Source organism: Zosterops lateralis (assembly GCF_965231275.1).
Source record: "Zosterops lateralis genome assembly, chromosome: 17".
NCBI classification, from domain to species: Eukaryota; Metazoa; Chordata; class Aves; order Passeriformes; family Zosteropidae; genus Zosterops; species Zosterops lateralis.
This window is the reverse complement of record NC_139777.1, coordinates 10,144,671-10,163,797: the sequence shown is the minus strand read 5'-3', so window position 1 is coordinate 10,163,797 and position 19,127 is coordinate 10,144,671. Positions and strand designations below refer to the sequence as shown.

Here is a 19,127-nt window from a genome sequence, read left to right as displayed (position 1 = left end):
CTAAAGTCTGACTTTATTATTTAACAAATCTGGGTTTTAAACCAATTTCCCACAGCTCTGTCACAAAATGATTTTTAGACCTTGCAGTGGCAGCAGGTGATGGGTTTGATTGTCCTCTTTTTGGGTGGGATTTATATTAAAATGACATCTTAAGTCTCAATTACTTACTTGAAGCACATGAAATATTTGAAACCGTGCCAAGCTCTGAGGGCAGAGCTGTTCAGCAGCACTGGAAGTGTCAGACCCTCATGTGTGTAACAGCCTTTATTCTGCTGTAGCCTCACAGTGAATATTTAGATCTTAATAAATTTGTCATTTTCCTACACAGTGATGAATTCATGGTCCCTTGTTCTCTGTGTTGGTGCATCTGCAGAGCTCCCAGTTTGAGGGGCTTATTTTTAGGCAAATTATAGCTCATATATGAGGAAAAATTAATCCTGGTGTTCAGAAATGTAAAATAGGCTGGGAAAAGGGAAAGCCTGGATTGGCAGCAGTTGGAGATGAGCCCTTAGGGAGAGCAGGGGATCCCAGGTGTTGATCAGCTCTACAAACACTTCCAGCACATGGACTTTCCCTCCTGGGTCACATCCATCTCCTGCTGTTGGACCCACGGGCACAGCTGGGGGTGGATGTTCTGCCATCATCACTCAGAGCCCCACGTTGCTCCCTCACCTCCCCGTTCTCCTGAGCTTTGCAGGGCACAGCAGCTCCTGTGCAATGACCCCTGTGAGGTCTTTGACACCAAACTGCAGGGACAGAGTCCTGGTGCCAGAACACAGGGAATGGCCAGAGGGCAGGGCTGGATGGGATATGGGGAAGGAATTGTTCCCTGGCAGGGTGGGCAGGCCCTGGCACAGGGTGCCCAGAGCAGCTGTGGCTGCCCCTGGATCCCTGGCAGTGTCCAAGGCCAGGCTGGACATTGGGGCTTGGAGCAGCCTGGGACAGTGAGAGGTGTCCCTGCTCATGGCAGGGGGTGGCACTGGCTGGGTTTAAGGTCCCTTCCATCCCAACCCATTCCATGATTCCATGATTCTATGATGTAGGAGATTTCCAAACCCAAATGCTCTTTATTCCCTGCAATTCACAGACAACAGAAGCCCTTTGCTGCTGGGTCCGGTTCATGGCATTTGGGCAATTTCAGGGAAGCTCTGCTTGGCTCAGCCTGTGATGCCTGAGCCATGGAGCCTCCCTTGCTGTGTCCTGTTGGGATTGCTCCAGTGCTCCTTCCTGGAGCCACCCTTTGTGTCCTCCTGGCTCTGCCATCTTTGACCAACTCTAATCTCAGCAAACAGCTCCTTCCCTCTCTTCCCACTCAGTGTCTGGCTGCTGTAGCATTTCCCAGCTATAAATTCCAGCTGTCTTCGGTCTATTCATGCTTTTTTTCTTCTAATAGCAACTCCTTAATTAAAACCTTGTAGCCAGCAGGGCAATCCCAAGCATGTCGACTGATGGGCTGAAGGGAAGGAAAAGCCCATAGCAAGTGCTTAGGTGGAGAATTACTGGATTTCAGTCCAGAATTTATTTAGAATTTATGTCAGGATGGATTGCAGCATCATTAGGACACGTGTATAGTGAATTCATCAACTTCCTGGAGGCCAAAGAGAATAAAAATACCTTTTTTCTTCAGAAAGCAGCAGTTCCTGAGGTCAGTGTTCACAGCCACAGTGGGTGGAAAGGGCTGCCCCTGGAGCAAACCCCATCCAGCACTTGAAAGCAGGAAGGTGAACACGGGAAAATGGTGGGTTCCTGTGTCTAATCAGCTTCAGATAACTTTCAGTTTGATTTTCGTTGGTTTTCTTCAAAGAGTGTTGGCTCTTGAAGAGCTGCAACTTCCAGCTCTTGTCTGGATTTTATCACTGGGGCTTTGCCTAAAGCACGGTGAGAACATTCCAGCACCTTGGTGTGACCCTCAGGGCTGTGTCTGCTCTAGGAAACCTCAAAGCCATGGATTTCAGCCCGGGGCAGGTGGGGGTCACTCCTAAAGGATTTGGTCTGGCCCCTTGTGGAACGGGACATTCCACCACAGCTGGAATTTGCAGGTACCTGAGGATTTGGGGGATTTTTTTTTTGGATTGCAACCCACCTGGTGAGGCTGCCGGGGCTGCGGGCGCTCAGAGCCGGCTGTTCCCGAACACCAGGGCGCTGTCCTGGAGCGCGGCCCCGCTCCTGTAGCTGCCCCTTCCCGACTCCACGGCCACCGGACACAGCTCCTGGTTGCACCACCTGGATGGAGAGAGGGATGGGCTGCGCCGGTCCCGCCACCCGCACGGGGCTGGTGCCAACCCGAGCCGTGCCCAGCTGGGAATGGAGACCGCCCGAGCAGGGAAAGGCCCCGGGGCTGGGAGCAGCCGCTCCCTGTTCCCAGCTGTGCTCGTGGCTCTGGCCATGGCCAGGGCTTGGATCCCTCAGGAGGCAGAGCCAAGCCTCTGGCACTGCCCGTGGAATCATCCAGGACACTCGGGGGGAAGGGCTGTGCCTACCTCAGGGCAGCACAGACGTCTGTGGGGGAGGCGTCGGGCCGACCCGCGTGTTCCATTAAAAGAGCTCCTGTGGGGGGTAGGAGGTGTCAGCATTCCCAGGCTCCTGCCAAACACCCCAGGGCTCAGGACAAAAGGATGGTGGTTACTTCTCAGCAGTGCTTGAAGGCTGAACTGCTTTGGCATGAAGAATAGGGACTGAACTTTAGAGCTCCAGCCTTGACCCAGGTGTGGATCAGATGTCTGTGGCAGATTCCCAGCCCTTTCCTGGTCTGAAATCCATCAGCACAGGAAGGACCTGGAGCTGCTGGAGTGACTCTACAGGAGGCCATGGAAATGCTCCAAGGGCTGGAGCCCCTCTGCTCTGGAGCCAGGCTGGGAGAGCTGGGGGTGCTCACCTGGAGAACAGAAGGCTCCAGGGAGAGCTCAGAGCCCCTGCCAGGGCCTAAAGGGGCTCCAGGAGAGCTGGAGAGGGACTGGGGACAAGGGATGGAGGGACAGGACACAGGGAATGGCTTCCCACTGCCAGAGGGCAGGGCTGGATGGGATATTGGGCAGGAATTGTTCCCTGGGAGGGTGGGCAGGCCCTGGCACAGGGTGCGCAGAGCAGCTGTGGCTGCCCCTGGATCCCTGGCAGTGCCCAAGGCCAGGCTGGACATTGGGGCTTGGAGCAGCCTGGGACAGGGGAAGGTATCCCTGCCCATGGCACGGGGTGGGACTGGATGGACTCTGATGTCCCTTCCCACCCAGCCCACTCCATGGTTCTGTGATTCCTGCCTGTGTAGATCCGTGCCAGGCTGTAGGAGAAGTCCCTGGCTGCCAGCTCCATGGTCAGGGCCTGCTCTGAGCCCGCGGCCGCCATGAACTGTCGGAGGCTCCCGATGGCTTCCCGAGTCCTCTGCACGGCCGGGGACAGCTCCTCAGTGCCTGAAGCCAGCTCCAGCTTTTTCTGCAGAGAACAACCACGGGGAAAATTCCAGTGTATTTGCCTTGTGCCAGGGAAGGGGCTGCTGGGACCCTGGGCACACCCAGCTGTTGACAACAAGCTCAGATCCAGGTGGTGCTGCTGGTGCAGGTGGAGCAGCCAGGGAAGGGGATGTGTCCAAAAGGAAGCTCCCAGCTTTGCCTTGGGGTTGGAGAATTCCCTGTGACCAGAGCCAGCATGCTGCTGTTTCCATTCTGGATTCCCAGCTGCACATGGGGGACCAGCTCTCTCCCCAATTCTAAGTCTATACCTGCATCAGGGTCTAATTCTCCCAGGGTAATATTATTACTTGCACAAATATGCTCAAGCTGTGTCCAGGCAGGAAAATTCACATTTAAAGGAGCTTTCCTCGGCAAATTGTGTCAGTGGGAAAGGCTCCAGGACAAGAGAAAATGGCTTCAAGCTCCACTGGGGGAAGAGGTTCAAGTTGGATATTAGAGAAAATTTCTTCATTGAAAGGGTAGTCAGGCACTGGCACAGCTGCCCAGGGCAGTGCTGGAGTCCCCATCCCTGGAGGGATTTAACAGCCATGTTGTGGCACTTGGGGACATGGGTCAGTGGGGGCCTTGGCAGTGCTGGGGAATAGCTGGACTTGATCCCAGTGGGCTTTTCTAACCTAAAGGATTCTGCAATTCTGATGAAGATTGGGCATTTAACTGTGCCAACAAGCACTGCCTGAAAACTCTCCTGGTTGAGCCAAGCTTCTGTTCTGCCACATCCCAAATCTGGATACTCTGCTGAGAGGGTCTGGAATTGTTGTTCTTAGGGCACGGCCTTCCCACACCACTCATCTGTGTCTCCTGTTACTCCCTGTTAGGAGGGATGGACAGTGCCTGTGTTTGGGGCTGGCCATTCCTCCTGGGCTGTGGTCCCGTCTTTCCTCACTCAAACCCCTCTCCCTGCAGCAGAACTGAGGGATCAGCTTCAGAGCATCCCCAAAGGCTGGATGTGAGCAGCACAGCGTGGTGGGAGGTGCTGTTCATTAATTAGCTCCATCAATAACCTGCAGACAAGACTGAAGCCTGTGAGCAGCAGCTACACAGAAGGAATTTTTTATGTTTCTGAGGCTTTCAGTGCTGAGGTGATCCAGCAGCTCCTCTTGCTGGACCAGAAAATCCAACTGGGCTGGGTTGAGCCCAGGTTTGCTCTGTATTCTCCGGCTGCTCAGACCCCAAACTTCCACACTTTCCAGTGCTGCTGTTCCGGGCTCCAGGGTCAGAAACACCCGCAGCATGTGCTGGTGAAATACAAGAACAACTCTAGAGCCAGCATAAAGCCCATAAACCTCCGAGCCCATGGAATACTAATGAGGTGTTCACTGCTGCTAATGAGGATCACAAATCCCAAAGGCATCAGTTCCCACAGTTTGGGTGGGAGCCAGCACAGCACCGGCTGAGCATGAGGACAACACGTGCTGCTTGTGGCTGGGACATGGACATACTGCCACATCTGGAAGGTCTGAACACCTGGAAATATGGATCAGGAATGTAAAAGCATCATTTATCCTTAAGGGATAAAAAAAACCCCCTTGTATTTTCTTTGCTCGCCAATAATTTGCTTTTTTTTGTTGTTTGTTTGTTCCTATTGCACTTATTCCTTTCCTAACCAAAAACCTTGGATCTCCTGGAAGGTTTTTCCATGCTCTCTCTGCACTTGGGATGGAGAGGCTGGAAGCTGCTCCAGGGCAATGCTTAAGGCAGGAGCAGCTCCTGTTCTCTCCTGGTTGCTCTGCTCCAGCTCTGGGAGGAGGCATACACAGCATCACTGCCTCACCACCCCTTACTGCCTGAAGTGATCAGCAAAGGAGCTTCAGAGCTCCAATAGTTCTGATTGCCTCTGCTTTCATGGAGGAATTTTAAGATGCTGCTCATTTGTTTGCTCTTACTGGCTCCCAAGCATTGTGGTCAGAGTGGTTTTTACTTACAAGATTAATCATGAGTATCTAAAAATACAGTGACAGGAGGAACATCCCAAACGGCACTAAAAGCACAATTTTGTGTCAATGCTTGGAGCGAACACATGGCCCCACATCAATAACCTCAATTTGTTTCCTGCTGCCTGAAAACTGGGGTTGTGGTCTGAAAAGGACCTGAAAACACTGTCACGTGTCTGAGATTGCAGAGCTGATTTACAGCCTGAGTTACAGCCTGAATTACAGCCCTACACAGAAATTCTTGAGGCAAGAGTTGATTCTGAGCCTTGCACGGCACGTGCGGGGCTGGTGCTGAGACCCTGTCCTGGGATGTGCCCAAATTTCACCTGAAGTGACTCAAATGCAATAATCAACAAACTGCCCAGGGCTATTTTAGAGGCACTTTTCAGACTGTAATTGAATTTGAAAGTACACCCAGGGCTCTGGCTCAAAATTCCAGCTAATAAAATTTTAGTACAACACGAACTGACTGGCCCTGTGCAGTATCCACCTGAAATTCTCACCATAGCAGAGCTGGAAGTCAGGATGTGTCCTGGACTGATCCCAAACCATGGGCAGCAGGGGAGGGGGGATTCTGCCCCTCTGCCCCACTCAGGTGAGACCCCACCTGCAGAGCTGCCCCAGCCCTGGGGCCCAGCACAGGAAGGACCTGGAGCTGCTGGGACCAGCCCAGAAGAGGCCACAGAGATGCTCCAAGGGCTGGAGCCCCTCTGCTCTGGAGCCAGGCTGGGAGAGCTGGGGGTGCTCACCTGGAGAACAGAAGGCTCCAGAGAAAGCTCAGAGCCCCTGGCAGGGCCTAAAGGGGCTCCAGGAGAGCTGGAGAGGGACTGGGGACAAGGGCTGGAGGGACAGGACACAGGGAATGGCTTCCCAGTGCCAGAGGGCAGGGCTGGATGGGATATTGGGAAGGAATTGTTCCCTGGGAGGGTGGGCAGGCCCTGGCACAGGGTGCAGCTGTGGCTGCTTCTGGATCCCTGGAAATGTCCAAGGCCAAGCTGGACATTGGGGTTTGGAGCACCCTGGGATAGTGGAAGGTGGCAGGAGTGGGATGAGAGGTGGTTTTAGGTCCCTTCCAGCCCAAACCATTCCATGATTCCATCCCTGTCTCTCTCACTTCTCTCCAGGATTTCCAGACTCGTAACCTCTAGAAAAGGTGGTTTGTCACAAACTCATCTGTGTATTAAAACCCCTCAAAATTCAGCTTCTCATAGTCAGATTGTGCAAGGATGGAGAAGTTCTCTGTATTTCTCTTTTCCTGAAGATAATTACAACCCTTGGTTCCTGCTCCTGATCACAGCCCCAGCAGCACTGGGCATCTCACCATCAGCAGAGACAACTGATAGAAGATAGAAGCAAAAACTGAAGTTACCCTTGAAATGACCTTCAGAGAACCAAGGGCTGTACAGGTACTAATGCTGCTTTCTGCAAAGGCTCTGACAACGGGCACAAGTCCTGCACACTGAGAACCCTGATGGACAAACATAAAATAAATTGTACTTGGTTTGTGTGCATCAATAAAAAGGAAATGGATTGGAGCAGTAAAACCCCCTTTATGATGGGTTAAATTATTTCCTCACTAGACAGGATTGGGAGGGATGTTTCAAAATGAGCCAGACTCACAGACTGAAAGAATTTGGACACCTGGAGCTCAGAAAGATGTTGTTTATCACCTGTGAGTGAAAACCTGATTCTGGTATAGAAACTCAAGCACGTTCCTGCAGAACTCTGCAGACAGACATCCCTCCTAGGCTGCCTTTCCAGCACCTTATGCCCAAGGCATAAAGGAAAAGCTTAAATTGGCCAGGTCTGATATGTTCTATCCAGAACTGAAACATCCACAGTGCTGAGCCTGAGCCAGCCCCTCTCCCTGGACATGCAGCAGCCTCAGTGTGACATGGACAGTAAAGGCAGTGGCATTACTGGAATTTGGAGACCTTGAAGCCAGCACTCACCCCCCTCCAGCCTCACCCACAGCGTGATTGATGGGAGCACTGAGGAGCTCGTTAATTAATGAATCTCAGTACTCGTGTTACTGCTCTGCAGGTCCCTGTTCTGCATCACGGCGCTGTGCTCCCTAATGCTTCCCTGATTATCCAGTCCTTGAGCAGCTGGAGGGGCCCTCCCAGCCGCACCAGGGAGGAGCTCCAGGGTGCAGCACAGCACCTTTGTGGGGTGTTTGTTTAAATTAGAGTTCAGTGTAAGATTGTGGAGGCTGCTTCTTTCAAAATTATTTTATTTTAGAGCCTACCCACAGCTCCTTTACTTCCCCACCCATTACCTGCAGTGTCAGCCTAAGCAGCTGTTTGCCAACAGCTGGATTTGCCCCCAGCAGATGTGCTCAGACTTGCTCCTGAGCAGATCTGACTTCTTTTTTGGTGACCAAATTGTTTGAGGTATTTTTCCCTTCTCAAAAGTTGTCTGAGAGGATGGCAAGGGGACCCTCTCCCCTGGAGGTCAGAGAGGTGCTGTGTACAGAGCACAGCTGAACTGGGGCGGGGTGACATGGGACACAAGTTGCCAACTGCAGCCACTGTGAGAACTACTCAGGCTCTGGAAAGCTCTGTCCTGTCCCCAGTGCTGCAGCAGAGTAGTGTCCCAGAGCCTTCTCTTCTCACGGGGTCTGGGTGGGAAGGTGAAGGCTGCACACAAACAAATCCAGCACTCCAGATGCCCAGGATTCCCTTGCTGTGCCTGGGCTAATGAGATCTGGATTGCTGTTGTCTGGATTAATGTCACCTCTGAGACAACACCCTCTGCCCTGCCTCTCTTTTTGAGATGCACCAAGCCAGGTGATGCTCCTTCACCTTCATGAAACTCTAAGCTGCTTTGGACTCCTGTCACCTGAGCAGTTTTAAAAGTACAGCCAGAGAACATCAAATCCAAAGAGGCAGAAATGGAATTCCTTTGGCTCTTTCCATCTTTTCAAGGAATAAAAATAGCAAGTCATAATGCAGTAGATAGCCCTGGTGAGGTTCAATATTCAGCAGTCCTGTGGTGATTTTCCAGTTAAGAAACAAACCCACAAAATTATTTTGGATTCAGGAAGGTGAGTCACTTAAAATACACTTATTTTGGTACCTGTCTTGAGGAACTGTGACAGTGCCAAGCTCCCCACTGCTGAGCTGAAAGTATCTGCACACAAGGATCCCAGGATGAGCACTGCCTGCATCCTGCTTTTGGAAGAGCTATTTAAGGAGCAGAATTGTAAGACACAATTCCAATTGTTGGAATATGTGTCTAAAGCTTTCAGTCTGGGCCTAATCCCTGCCAGTCTCAGCCAGGAGCATAAAGCCCAAAGAAGTCTCTGCCAAGTTGTGTGAACCAGGCTGAGCAGGGCTGCAGCTGTGGGCTCACCTGCACTGTGGACAGGAACACAGCCATCACCTGCCCTTGGCTCTTGGCCAGGGACCGCAGCACATCCAGGGACAGGATATTTGTTGTTCCCTCCCATATGGACAGCACCTGTGGGGAAGAGGAGACTGTGGAAGAGCATGAGGGGGCCTCTGCAGTGGCTGCAGCAAAGAAGGGGAGTGTGGGGGAAGAAAGACACAGGGAGAAATAAGGGATAGCAAGTGTATCTCCAGAGGTGTCTTGTCTCACAAGTGGAAGGGAGCAGTGGAGCCCAGCTCCATTGCTGTACTAGGGACCAGCCTCAGCACCAGGAACACAGCCTGTTCTTCCTGGGGGAGACTGGGCTCAGCAGGAAGGCAGTGACGGAAGAACTGCCACACTTGGAGTGAGCCTGGGAGGGCTGTGTTCTCCCTTGAGTGTGCCTCTAACAGGGAACTAGAGTGCTGTGCAGGGGACTTGGTGACACACAGGACAGTCTCCTGCCACCCTCTTACCAGAGTATCCCGGAGTATGACTGGCAAGCCTGTGTCCTCCATGTAACCTTGGCCCCCAAAACTCTCCATTGCCTCAACAGCCACGGCAGAAGCCTGCAAAAGGCATAGAGCTGGCATGATCCACAGGGCCTGAGGGGAAAATCCAGCCTCCCACACCACACAGCAGCTCCTGCTGGGATGGGCTGACTGGGTCCTGCTCCTGAGGTTGGTCACTACCTGCAGGAGGAGCAGGGAATGAAGCCTGAGTGACACTGAGAAAGGACCTGCAGGAGCAGCAGCCTCCAGACCAGGAACTGCTGCAGGTCCTGCAGGTATTCCCTGCTCTCACTGCTGTGTCACTCACTCCTCTTCCCAGCTCTGTGGCTGCCAACATTCCACACTCTGGGCTAATCAATCTGTTCCATACCTGCTTCCCTGTGTACAGTTTGGCCACTGGGACGAGCAGCCTCAGCAGCAGCTGCTCCTGCTCACTCGCCAGGTTGGTTTCAGCCAGGCCCAGCAGGCGAACGATCTCCATGAGCAGCAGAAATGCCCCTCTCACCTGCACCTGTGAGCAGAGGACAGGGGAATTCACTGGCAGGGATCTTGGACTCTGCTGACTCTAGGACTCCACTCATGAGATTGCCTCCAAGGCAAACCACCCCTGCCCGCTCAGACCCACAGCTTCAGAGACCTCTGAGCAGCTAAGGCACAAAGTAGGGAATATTAAAGGTTCTCTGCCACTCTTGGACACTGCAATGCAGTAAAGAGGCAATGCATTTCATAAGGCCTACTTGAGCCTTAACAAAGCTCCTAAAAGGCATCCATGCCCCAAATCCATATCCTTTCAAAAAGTAAGGGATGTGAGATGATGGTCAACCTCTGAGCACCAGGAGCTGCAAGGTCTGCAACAGATTTCCTCCTGAGCATCTTACTTCCCTAGTAAGTTTTGATTTGGGAAGCATCAGAGTACAGAGCTCTGCATTGTGGGACTATGCAGGATCTGCCCTTCTTTTCACAGGTGGAGTTCTGACCACAGCCAATGTGATGCTGGAGCCTGAAGTCATGTTTGACAGATACTGGCCACCTTCTCCCACCTTGCAAGAGAAGTTTTAAATACTGTTTACAGCCCATCTCCTGGTGCAGGAGCTCCCAGGGAAGTTGGATGAGTCTTGGACAAGAGTCAAGTGATTAAGGTGTCAGGCCTGGATTCTGAGGCAAACACCCAACTTCAGAGGTCATGGCTTATCATAGTAAGGGCACTCCTTTCTCTCAGGGAAACTACCAGGTAATTGTTTAGAATAACCTGAAGTCCAGCAGAGGAGTTAGGTCTGTAATCAGATCAAATCCCACTGGAGTACAATTCCCTTGCTGTAGCAGGAATGGCCTCCTAAATCTGAGTGCAGGCAGGCTGGCTGTGCTCATTAACAGCACAGGATCTCTGCCCTCTTTCCTTCCCAACAGGTCCAGTGTGACTCCCAAAAGCCTCACCTCCATCCGGGCTATTGTCTGCATGTGCAGGGGATGGTCCTTGAGGAGCTTCCCAAAGGCCTCACGCTTCTGGGCATAGTCCCTGCTCAGACTGACCATCCTGGAGGGAACACACACAGGGAACAGTTACACCAGCAACCTTCCACTTCTGAGCATTCCCTGCCAGTCCCCTCCACCACGAGAACCCTGCTCAGCTGTATCACACCTGTACAGGTCACCCACCCACAGGCCACCCTCCTCCAGCACTGCTGGCTCCAGGCCTGTCCCACAGAGGGGACACTCGGCTGCAATGCTGAGCACCACAAAGTCCCCTTGTCCTGATCAGCTGCTCCTTCAGCCCTGGTGGATCCATGCTGCCTTCACCTTCTCATGGAAGCCACTGCACCAATGACGTTGTGAATCCGAGTGATGTTCAGCATGTTGGAGATGGCGGCCACTCCACGGCCCTCTGCAGAGATCTGCAAGGAACAAGGGCTGCCATGAGCCTTTCACATGCCTGGGGTAGGGATGGACATGGGAATGAGAATGGTGACAACAGACACATGGGCACGGGCCATCCATTCTGTCCCTGTCTACCCTCAGGCACTCAAGAGACTTGCTTGCTTTAAAATACATTTGTCTCATTTTAGCCAAGTCTGTGGTATGATGTGGCTGCCCCATCCCTGGAAGTGTCCCAGGCCAGCTTAGATGGGATTTGGAGCAACCTGATCTGGTGGAAGGTGTCCCTACCCATGGCAAAGGACAGAATGAGATGAGCTTTAAGGTCCCTTCCAACCCAACCTATCCTGGGATTCTGTTTCTATGAGCAGAGAAGTGGTTTTCGGAGACCATGTCAGCATGATCAGTTCTGGTCCCTGCTGCTTGTTCCTACCTGCACACTACACAAACTGTCCCTCAGCTGGCTCAGGAACCAGGATTAGAGAAATGACCAGCCTGAAATAACTTTTTTTTTTTTTTTTTTTTTTTTTTTTTTTTTTTTTTTTTGGTCTTCTCTCACATCTTTTCATCTTTTCCTGAACTCCTCTCAGCTCCTCTGCCCCACATTATTCTGTGATGTGGACAGCCAAGCCACAGAGGTGGAAGAGAGAACTTTTTCAGTTGGGATCTCTGCTGAAAGCCCCAGGAGTGAGTGCCATGCCAGGACATCCCACTCCCCAGGGCAGGGGAACTCTTACATACCAGCTCTGCTCTGGCTCCTTGCAGCCACAGCTCTGCTGTTGCCATCTGCCTCGTGCCCAGCTTGTCCTTCAGCCTTTGCACCTGGATGCTGTTCAGGTTCCCCTCCTCATCCCGAACCCTCAGGAAGAACAGGGACAGGCCTCTGGAGCCCTGGGTACACTGCAAGGCACACAGAGAGGATTATGCAACAAGGAAGAAAAATAATGCCCCTGCTCCTTCCCCAGGTTCCCATCCAACAGAGCTGGTTTACCTGTCCTTCAGCATCTGCTATCCTGGCCAGGGTTAATGCCATATCAGAATCAGCTGCTGATGTGAACCACTTAAATCCATACAGATGATAGGTGCCATCTGGCTGCTTCCTGGCCACAGTCTCGGTGCCATTTGCTGAAAAAGAAGAGAAAATTTCCTGGTCTTATGGGAACTTCTGTGTCAATCAATGCTGATTTTACAGTGTAGCAGCAGCTCCTTTAAGGCACTTCTTGCTATGAAGATGGAGCATGGGTTAGCTGTTAATCTCTTTCATTGACCCTCAATAAGAAATGCAGTGTGTATAATCCAGTGCCTCCAGTTCTTCTGGGGTTACCACAGCCAAGAACACAAAGGGCTCTGTGTGCACAAGAGGACAGAGATTGGGTCTTTTGTTGGTTAAAAAGCAGAGCTGTGCAGAGGATTTGGATGATTTGTGCTGAAGTCCTAAACCAGCTCTCTGGCTTTTTTAGGTTCCCCACATCCTTCATGTTCGGTTCTCACTGCCACATCTGTTCCCACCCCAGAGCACGTACCAACATCTGAGCCACCCCTTCGCTCGGTCATCCACTGGCCAGAGGTCCAGAACTTCTTGGGGTCACGGGATGTCAGACGGTCAAAAGCATTTTTCAGAGATCCAGGAGTACCCAGTGACTGTTTGAGGGGAGGAAAAATAAACTGAGATGATCATAACACAACAGCTGACATTATACAGTTGTCTTAACTGGTGTGTTCAGGGCTCAGACAGGCCAGTCTGGAAGGCAGGTGGGTGTCCTGCACTGCAGAGCATCTGCAGGTGCTGCTGAGAGCCTGTGAGCCAGCCCAGCTCCCACCAGCTGCTGCAGCACTGTGCAGACAGAAGGTGAAGACCTGTGTTACAACACAGAGCGTTGAGCATCCCTATCCCTTTGGATTTCTGGAGAGAGATGTCTCAAACAGTCCATGTGCCAGGTTCATGTATGCTGGATGTCACCAGCACCCAGAGAGCTACAGGAAAGAGGGAACTGCCTTGTGCTGCTTAAAGTTTTGGTGAATTAAAATGCCCAGGGTTGGCTACCTAAGGGATATTTTCCTCTGAATCCTATGTAGCTACTGAGACAATGCAAAGGGGGTCACTAAGATGCAGAGCCAAACATTCCAGCTGGTAAAGTCTTGGTGGTTTGGTGAATTTACATCAGGTATGGATCTGACCTACTATATCTGTCACTCCACACAAAAACGGGAAAACAAATGATCTTGTAGTAAAAACATATCATAGGATCATAGAAATACAGAATGGTTTGGGTTGCAAGGAGTCCTAAAGCACATCCAGTCCCACCCCCTGCCATGGGCAGAGACACCTTCTACTTTACCAGGTCGCTCCAAGCCTTGTCCAACCTGGCTTTGGACACTTCCACCTGGGACACCTTTCCAGCTACCTGCAGTGCCACAGGTGCCTTGTGCAGCAAAGGTCTTATTGAACACAGTGCTGTCAGTGAATATAAAAGCTGGTGTGGGCACACAGGCTTTGTCCCCAGTGAAGAAAGGCAGTGGGAGACAGAGCTGAGTCACAGAGCAAGGAAGGGCTGTGCCCAGAACCAGATGGATCAGTGCTCCTCCATCCTTGGGCAGTGCTCCTGCCTCTAACCAGAAGTGCCAGGACATGGGCTGTGCCCTCAGGGACCAGCCAAGCTCATACCTCAATGACTTTAGCTGCCCCATCAGTCATGGCCAGTGGACAGCTGAAACCTCCAGAGGAGCTTGAGAACAAGTACAGTTTGACAGCCTGGTACAGGCGGCTGGGAGAGGGAGAGACAGAGGGAAAACAGAAGGGTTACACAGCAGTGCAACAGCAGGAGGATAAAATATCTCAACTGGGAAGAGAGGAAAAATTACAGCCAGAACAGGTGAGGAATGGACCACTCATTTCTGAGAGGGCAAAAACTGTTCCAGCCAGGAAGAGGCAAGAGGAACAGCAGAGTTTCTCAGTCCCAGTGGGACAGCCAGCACCAGGCCAGCTTGTGCAGTTTTTAACAGTAAGAAATGTGGGTGTGGGTCTGTCTCCATGGTCTGGAATACAAAAAACCTGCAAAGGAAATCCCACATCTTTAGCTGCCTTACAACTAACACACACAAAGCTGGAGTGGTGCAGGGAACTGCCAGGCCCCACATTTAGGAAGGTGACGTGAAAGAATATTATGATCAAGTGTGGGCCATTAGTTATGGCTTATCATTGGTGAGATGGAACATTGCAGTGGACAGACAGAGCTGCTGGGGACAGCAGGAGGTGTGCTGGTGTCCGTGCAGCATCTGCTACTGGTTATACAACCAGCTCAGTCCTGCAAAACACTGAATAAACCTTGCTAAGAATAATCAGGAAAGCACTGAGTCATTCCCAATTTCCTCCAGTTACCTCCAGTTGGAGTATCTTTTCTCATAGGCCTCAGCAATCAGCCCTTCTTCTGCTGAAATCTCCTTCATCCTCCTCCACGCCGAGCAGGTGTGGATGTGATCCACACGCTGCCCCCAGGCATTGTACTGCTGGAACACGGGGGGGTTCTGCTCACATTCCCAGCTCAGAGGTTGGATCTTGGTCAGCAGGCGGTTTCCAAACCTCTCCAGGTCCTGATGCACCTCCTCCAGGACCTGTGGAGCAACAAGGAGAACCCTTCAGCACATCCCAGCCTCGGTCCCAGCTGGAAGGGCAGGGGACTGACCGTGTTGTCCTGCAGTGCCAGTGGTCTCTTGTCACTTGGCCCTTCCATGCATTCCATAACACAGCACGACAGCTCCCTCAGCCTCTGCTGGCATAGCTGTGCTCCACTGTCACTTTTTCTCTTTTTTCCCTCAAAACCATTTTTTCAAGTTACTTCTGGCAGCGTGTCTGGATTTCACAAAAGACAGAAGCACTTTAGTGTCAAGGCTGAGAATGACACAGATGCACATGAGCAGGGGGGTTGGACGAGACGGTCTCCAGAGGTCCCTCAGCCACTCCATGATTTACTGCTGGAGAAGAATGCCAGGGGAAGGGCTGCCAAAAACTGAATGCCTTCATCTGTACAGCAAACTTCCACTGGGCTCAGCAGCTACCTGCCTGTCAGACTAGAAAAGGAGGGATGGAGCAGGCTTTTCAGCTTCAACCTGGCATACAACATGTCTAAATTCAAATTCCCACCTTGCACCCAGCTTCCTGAAGGATTCATGTGCCCTCATTTCTACTGGGCTTGGCTCACCTGGATGAATATGTCCACAGTTAATGGAGAAAAACCAGCAGTCATAGAGGAGTGATTCATTCCAACCCCCTCAGATCCCTATTTCAGGGTGACAGGAATTGCCTTTTGCAAGTTCTCTTCCATATCTATGAGTGAAGCAAAATGAAGTTACCCAGATTTAAATAACCAGAATATTAGATGATTAAAAACAGGCAAGGAGGACCCAACCTCCAGCCCTGTTGCACCTCATTGGCCTAAACACATGCAAGATTGTGTTGGGGGTCAAAGAAGCACCTCATTTGCTTCCATGAAAGGAATATTCTTTGCTGTTCTCTGCCTCTCAAGAGATGCTCATTCCCTCCTCAATAATATAATGAAGGAGGTGAATGCCACAATTGCTGCGCCCAAAATTGTGCAGTTATAAACCCCATTAATTTCCTGTTGATGAAATACAAACATGGCTTTTCCTTTCCCTGCCTGTCCCTGTATTGACCTTCCATTAATCTACATCCTGTGTGATTGATTCCATCCTCCCTCTGCCATTCCACATGTGTGATGAGGATCAAACACACATTGTCCAGGTGCCACTCTGAAAATCTCCATCCTCAGACCAGCCAGTTTTCCTTCAGCTGAACAGTGAAAGAATGTTAAAAATCACAAAACAAGGCAAAATCATGCATGAGAGCCTGCCAGCTGCCCCAGCTTAATGCCACACCCATATTTGCCATTGGCCTGCACCTCCAATCTTTATCACAGCTTGACAATTTGAAGGTTGTTTTAAAGGCATAACCCAGGAATCCAAAGTTCATGGACTTGGCTGAAGCACAAGAATCTTTGAACTGTTGACCTGGTGGGATTTTGTGGGCAGAAGAACATGAGTCTAGCGAGTAGATCTCTTGGTTTGAGTTCATGCAAGTAACTCATACAACAATCCCTTCACCATCACCTATATTTCCTAAAACCCCCCAACTGCTCATTCCCATACCACACACAGCCTGAAAAACCACTGAATTACCAAAAAAATGTGATTATTTCCACAGTGAAAGAATAAAATCAAAACTCCTGCACTTGTGACTGCTAGAGGTCACACACAGCAGCCTCAGTGCTCCAAAGAATGGACAACTGGGATGTGGAGAGGAAAAAATCATTTGGATCAGGTCTGAGGCTGCTGGGTGGTCTAATTCACCCTAATCCATCCTTTGATGTCCCAAGCATGAAGATATGGGAAATGTGCAAATTAATGCACATTAGGAGTGCAAATGGATATCCTTTATATTAAAGGATGTATTTTCAGGGCAGGAAAGCCTGTTCATAGATCACAAAGATCCCTGCTCACAACAACACCCAGAAAAAGAAGGCGCTTAATTTTGTCTTCTCCTTAAATCACCTTCAAACACAGAAAGAAAATTTTTGCACCATTTCAAGACAATTTCTCTGTTAGACATGGAATAGCACAACAGGGATCAGCCTGCAGTTTTGGTAGGACACCCAAAGCATTAGGGGTTGCTGCTGTCCTGGAGAGGAAGGTGTTCCCACGGAGAGCAGGCTCTCAGTGCTGCAGGCAGCAGCCCGGGCTCTCCTTTCCAGCAGTGAGGCAACACTGCCCCACTGGGACTGAGTGCAGAAACGAAAGGAAAATGCTGCTCCTGGTTCTCTAGGATATTTTGGAGCTGCTCTTCTCAGTTTGGGGAAGGAGTGGAAGCAGCCTTGTTGTACTGATCCTTTTATTGTCTGGGAGACCTGAATCATGTTTCTTCTGAAGGTGCAGATTAGGAGCAGGATCTTCATGGTTACCCAAAGGCTTCCTCCTTTCCTGTCTTTTCTTTTGCCAGGAAGGCCACAGTGGTGCTTAGGGAGGCCTCATTCCTCTCTTTTGGGCTGCCTGTGTCAAGCCCCCAGCACTGGCACCCTTCCCACACTGTGTCTTCCAGGCCTCACAGATCTGGAGAGCAAGCAGGGGAACTGGGAGCCTCACTGAAATCCAGGTCTCCTCCCTTCTGCTCACCTGGTGGCTTTAGAAGTCATGGAATTGCTTCTGCTGGAATAAATCATGGAGAGAAGCCACACTCTGCTCCATAAAAACTGCTCCCTGAAAAGTGGGAAGCACTTGTGGCCCTTGGGGTGATGGCAGTGGCCCACCAGAGACGTGAGCCACCTGCTCCCAGAGGTTCCTGTAGGACTGGAGTCACAGCAGACACCCAGAGCTTGGGGCCTCACCCCCCCATCTACACCCCTGAAATCCACACAGAGCCTTTCCTGGCTGAAAAATGAACCCAGAAATGCCACCAACCTGTGCTGAAACAAGCAAGCCCCAAGAGGCCTTTCCACCCTCTTGAGTACTCAGCTGAGAACAGGCCCAATCCTTAAGAATGTTCCTTATAACCCCTCTATTCCCAGGAAGAGAGGTGGAAGAACAGAGGTCCAAAGTAGAGTTTGGAAGCACCTCAGTTTGAAATTCCTTTCTCTACATGACCAGACAACAAATGCCCACACTGACAACTCCAAAACAGCATTGCAACACCCAACCCAGTCCCAGGAGCCCACTAAGCCACTTGCTCTGTGTGTCTTGGCAGTGTTTATCACCCTTGCCCTCAAACACAACAAGTTTTAAGGAATGTTAATAAATTCCCTCCAGTTAAACACTCAAAGCCACAAAAGACTCAGACAAATGTTCAGTTCAGAGTCTGAAGCAGCGACTCAGCAGAGTCGTAATGGGTATACACAGAAACACAAACAGACCTTGGGAGGAAGGTGTGTTTTCAAGTAACTCCGAAGCAAAGTGTCTTCCAAGTACTGGTTCCCAGTCTCAGGCTGCTCTTGGAAGAGGGCCTCTGTTTCTATCCTTGCAAGGTGTGTTTCCAGATCTTCTGACACTGGTTTGTCCTTCATGCCAGCCTGTTGCTCCTGCCCCACGGTCATCTTGATTCCTTTAACATTCAGCATTTGGCACCTGTTCCAAGGCAGAAAGTGACCTGATTGCCACAGCTTGCAGGTGGCACTGGGCCTCCACCAGGGCAAGCGACAGGCAAACATGATCCAGCAGAGCCCTGGGAGTCACGCCTACACCTGCAGGCGCTCCCTCACCCAGCAGCAGCACCAACCCTGCTTTGTTTGAGTGTTGTCAAGTTATTCTCGAAAAATCAGTGAGGTCTCTCCTCCCTCAGGGAGGAGCTTTCCAGCAGCTGTTGTTAACTGAACTAGGGAAAAGGTCATTGGAAAGAGATCAGAAAACAGCCTGGAAAAACACAAGTTTTAAATACTATAAACACTGTGTTCTCCCCTATCAGCTGGGCAAATCATCATAACTGGACAGAGTTATCATCATAACTGGCATTTCCAGAGCTGAGGGAACTGGGAAGGGAGGGGTGTGCTCTCACCAAAATCCCCCTGAATTGCTTGTAGTAGAGATGAAAAGGAAAAAATATATTTCCTTAGCTGAAGGATAACAAATTGCCGGGAGATGGGAAGAATTTGTTTAGGCAGATTATTCTGTAAATAAGATTTTAGTGAAATAGAGAACCCATCCTCCTTGCCTAGGTTATGACACTGGCTCCAAAATACTCAGCTCCTTGTGAAGTCCCTGATGCCTTTGTGTTGGGATGATAGCAAGTCTCCCTTTCCCTGGAAAAGTACCAGAGTATTCTAAGAATGTGGATTTGAGTAACTTAAAACTGTACCTTCTTTGGGGTTATATGCTGCTAATAAACGCAGTATTTTACTATAAAATTATTTTAAACAGGTATGATACCACACCACGGCCCCTGCTTTTGCAGGACCTTGTTCTGCCCGAATTCCTGGGAC

General features: G+C 50.8%; 1 protein-coding gene across 2 annotated transcripts; it reads right to left on the bottom strand.

Annotated features, from left to right (window-relative positions):
- Window positions 1-1,706: 1,706 nt before the first annotated feature.
- Window positions 1,707-18,475, bottom strand: LOC310916296 (acyl-CoA dehydrogenase family member 11-like). Of its 2 annotated transcripts, XM_083873717.1 has the most exons (15): window positions 18,066-18,475; window positions 14,528-14,760; window positions 13,814-13,913; window positions 12,672-12,789; window positions 12,140-12,273; window positions 11,890-12,048; window positions 11,074-11,168; window positions 10,711-10,810; window positions 9,647-9,787; window positions 9,241-9,333; window positions 8,750-8,857; window positions 3,255-3,426; window positions 2,481-2,547; window positions 2,084-2,223; window positions 1,707-1,868 (listed from the first exon to the last, which is right to left on the bottom strand). In XM_083873717.1, exons 1-14 carry the CDS (start codon window positions 18,357-18,359, stop codon window positions 2,112-2,114), a joined length of 1,926 nt encoding a protein of 641 aa, XP_083729843.1. In that variant the 5' UTR covers window positions 18,360-18,475; the 3' UTR covers window positions 1,707-1,868; window positions 2,084-2,111. The 2 variants fall into 2 exon arrangements, with proteins under 2 accessions (XP_083729843.1, XP_083729842.1); XM_083873716.1 differs by having other exon boundaries at window positions 1,707-2,223.
- Between the last annotated feature and the right edge of the window lie 652 nt (window positions 18,476-19,127).

Coding starts and splice junctions, on each gene's coding strand:
- LOC310916296 (XM_083873716.1), bottom strand. CDS start 18,359: ATGTTTGCCTGTCGCTTGCCCTGGTGGAGGCCCAGTGCCACCTGCAAG. Junction 14,761..18,065: donor AAACACACCTTCCTCCCAAG/GTCTGTTTGTGT, acceptor GTTGCTCCACAG/GTCCTGGAGGAGGTGCATCA. Junction 2,548..3,254: donor CCTGGCACGGATCTACACAG/GCAGGAATCACA, acceptor TACCCCCCACAG/GAGCTCTTTTAATGGAACAC.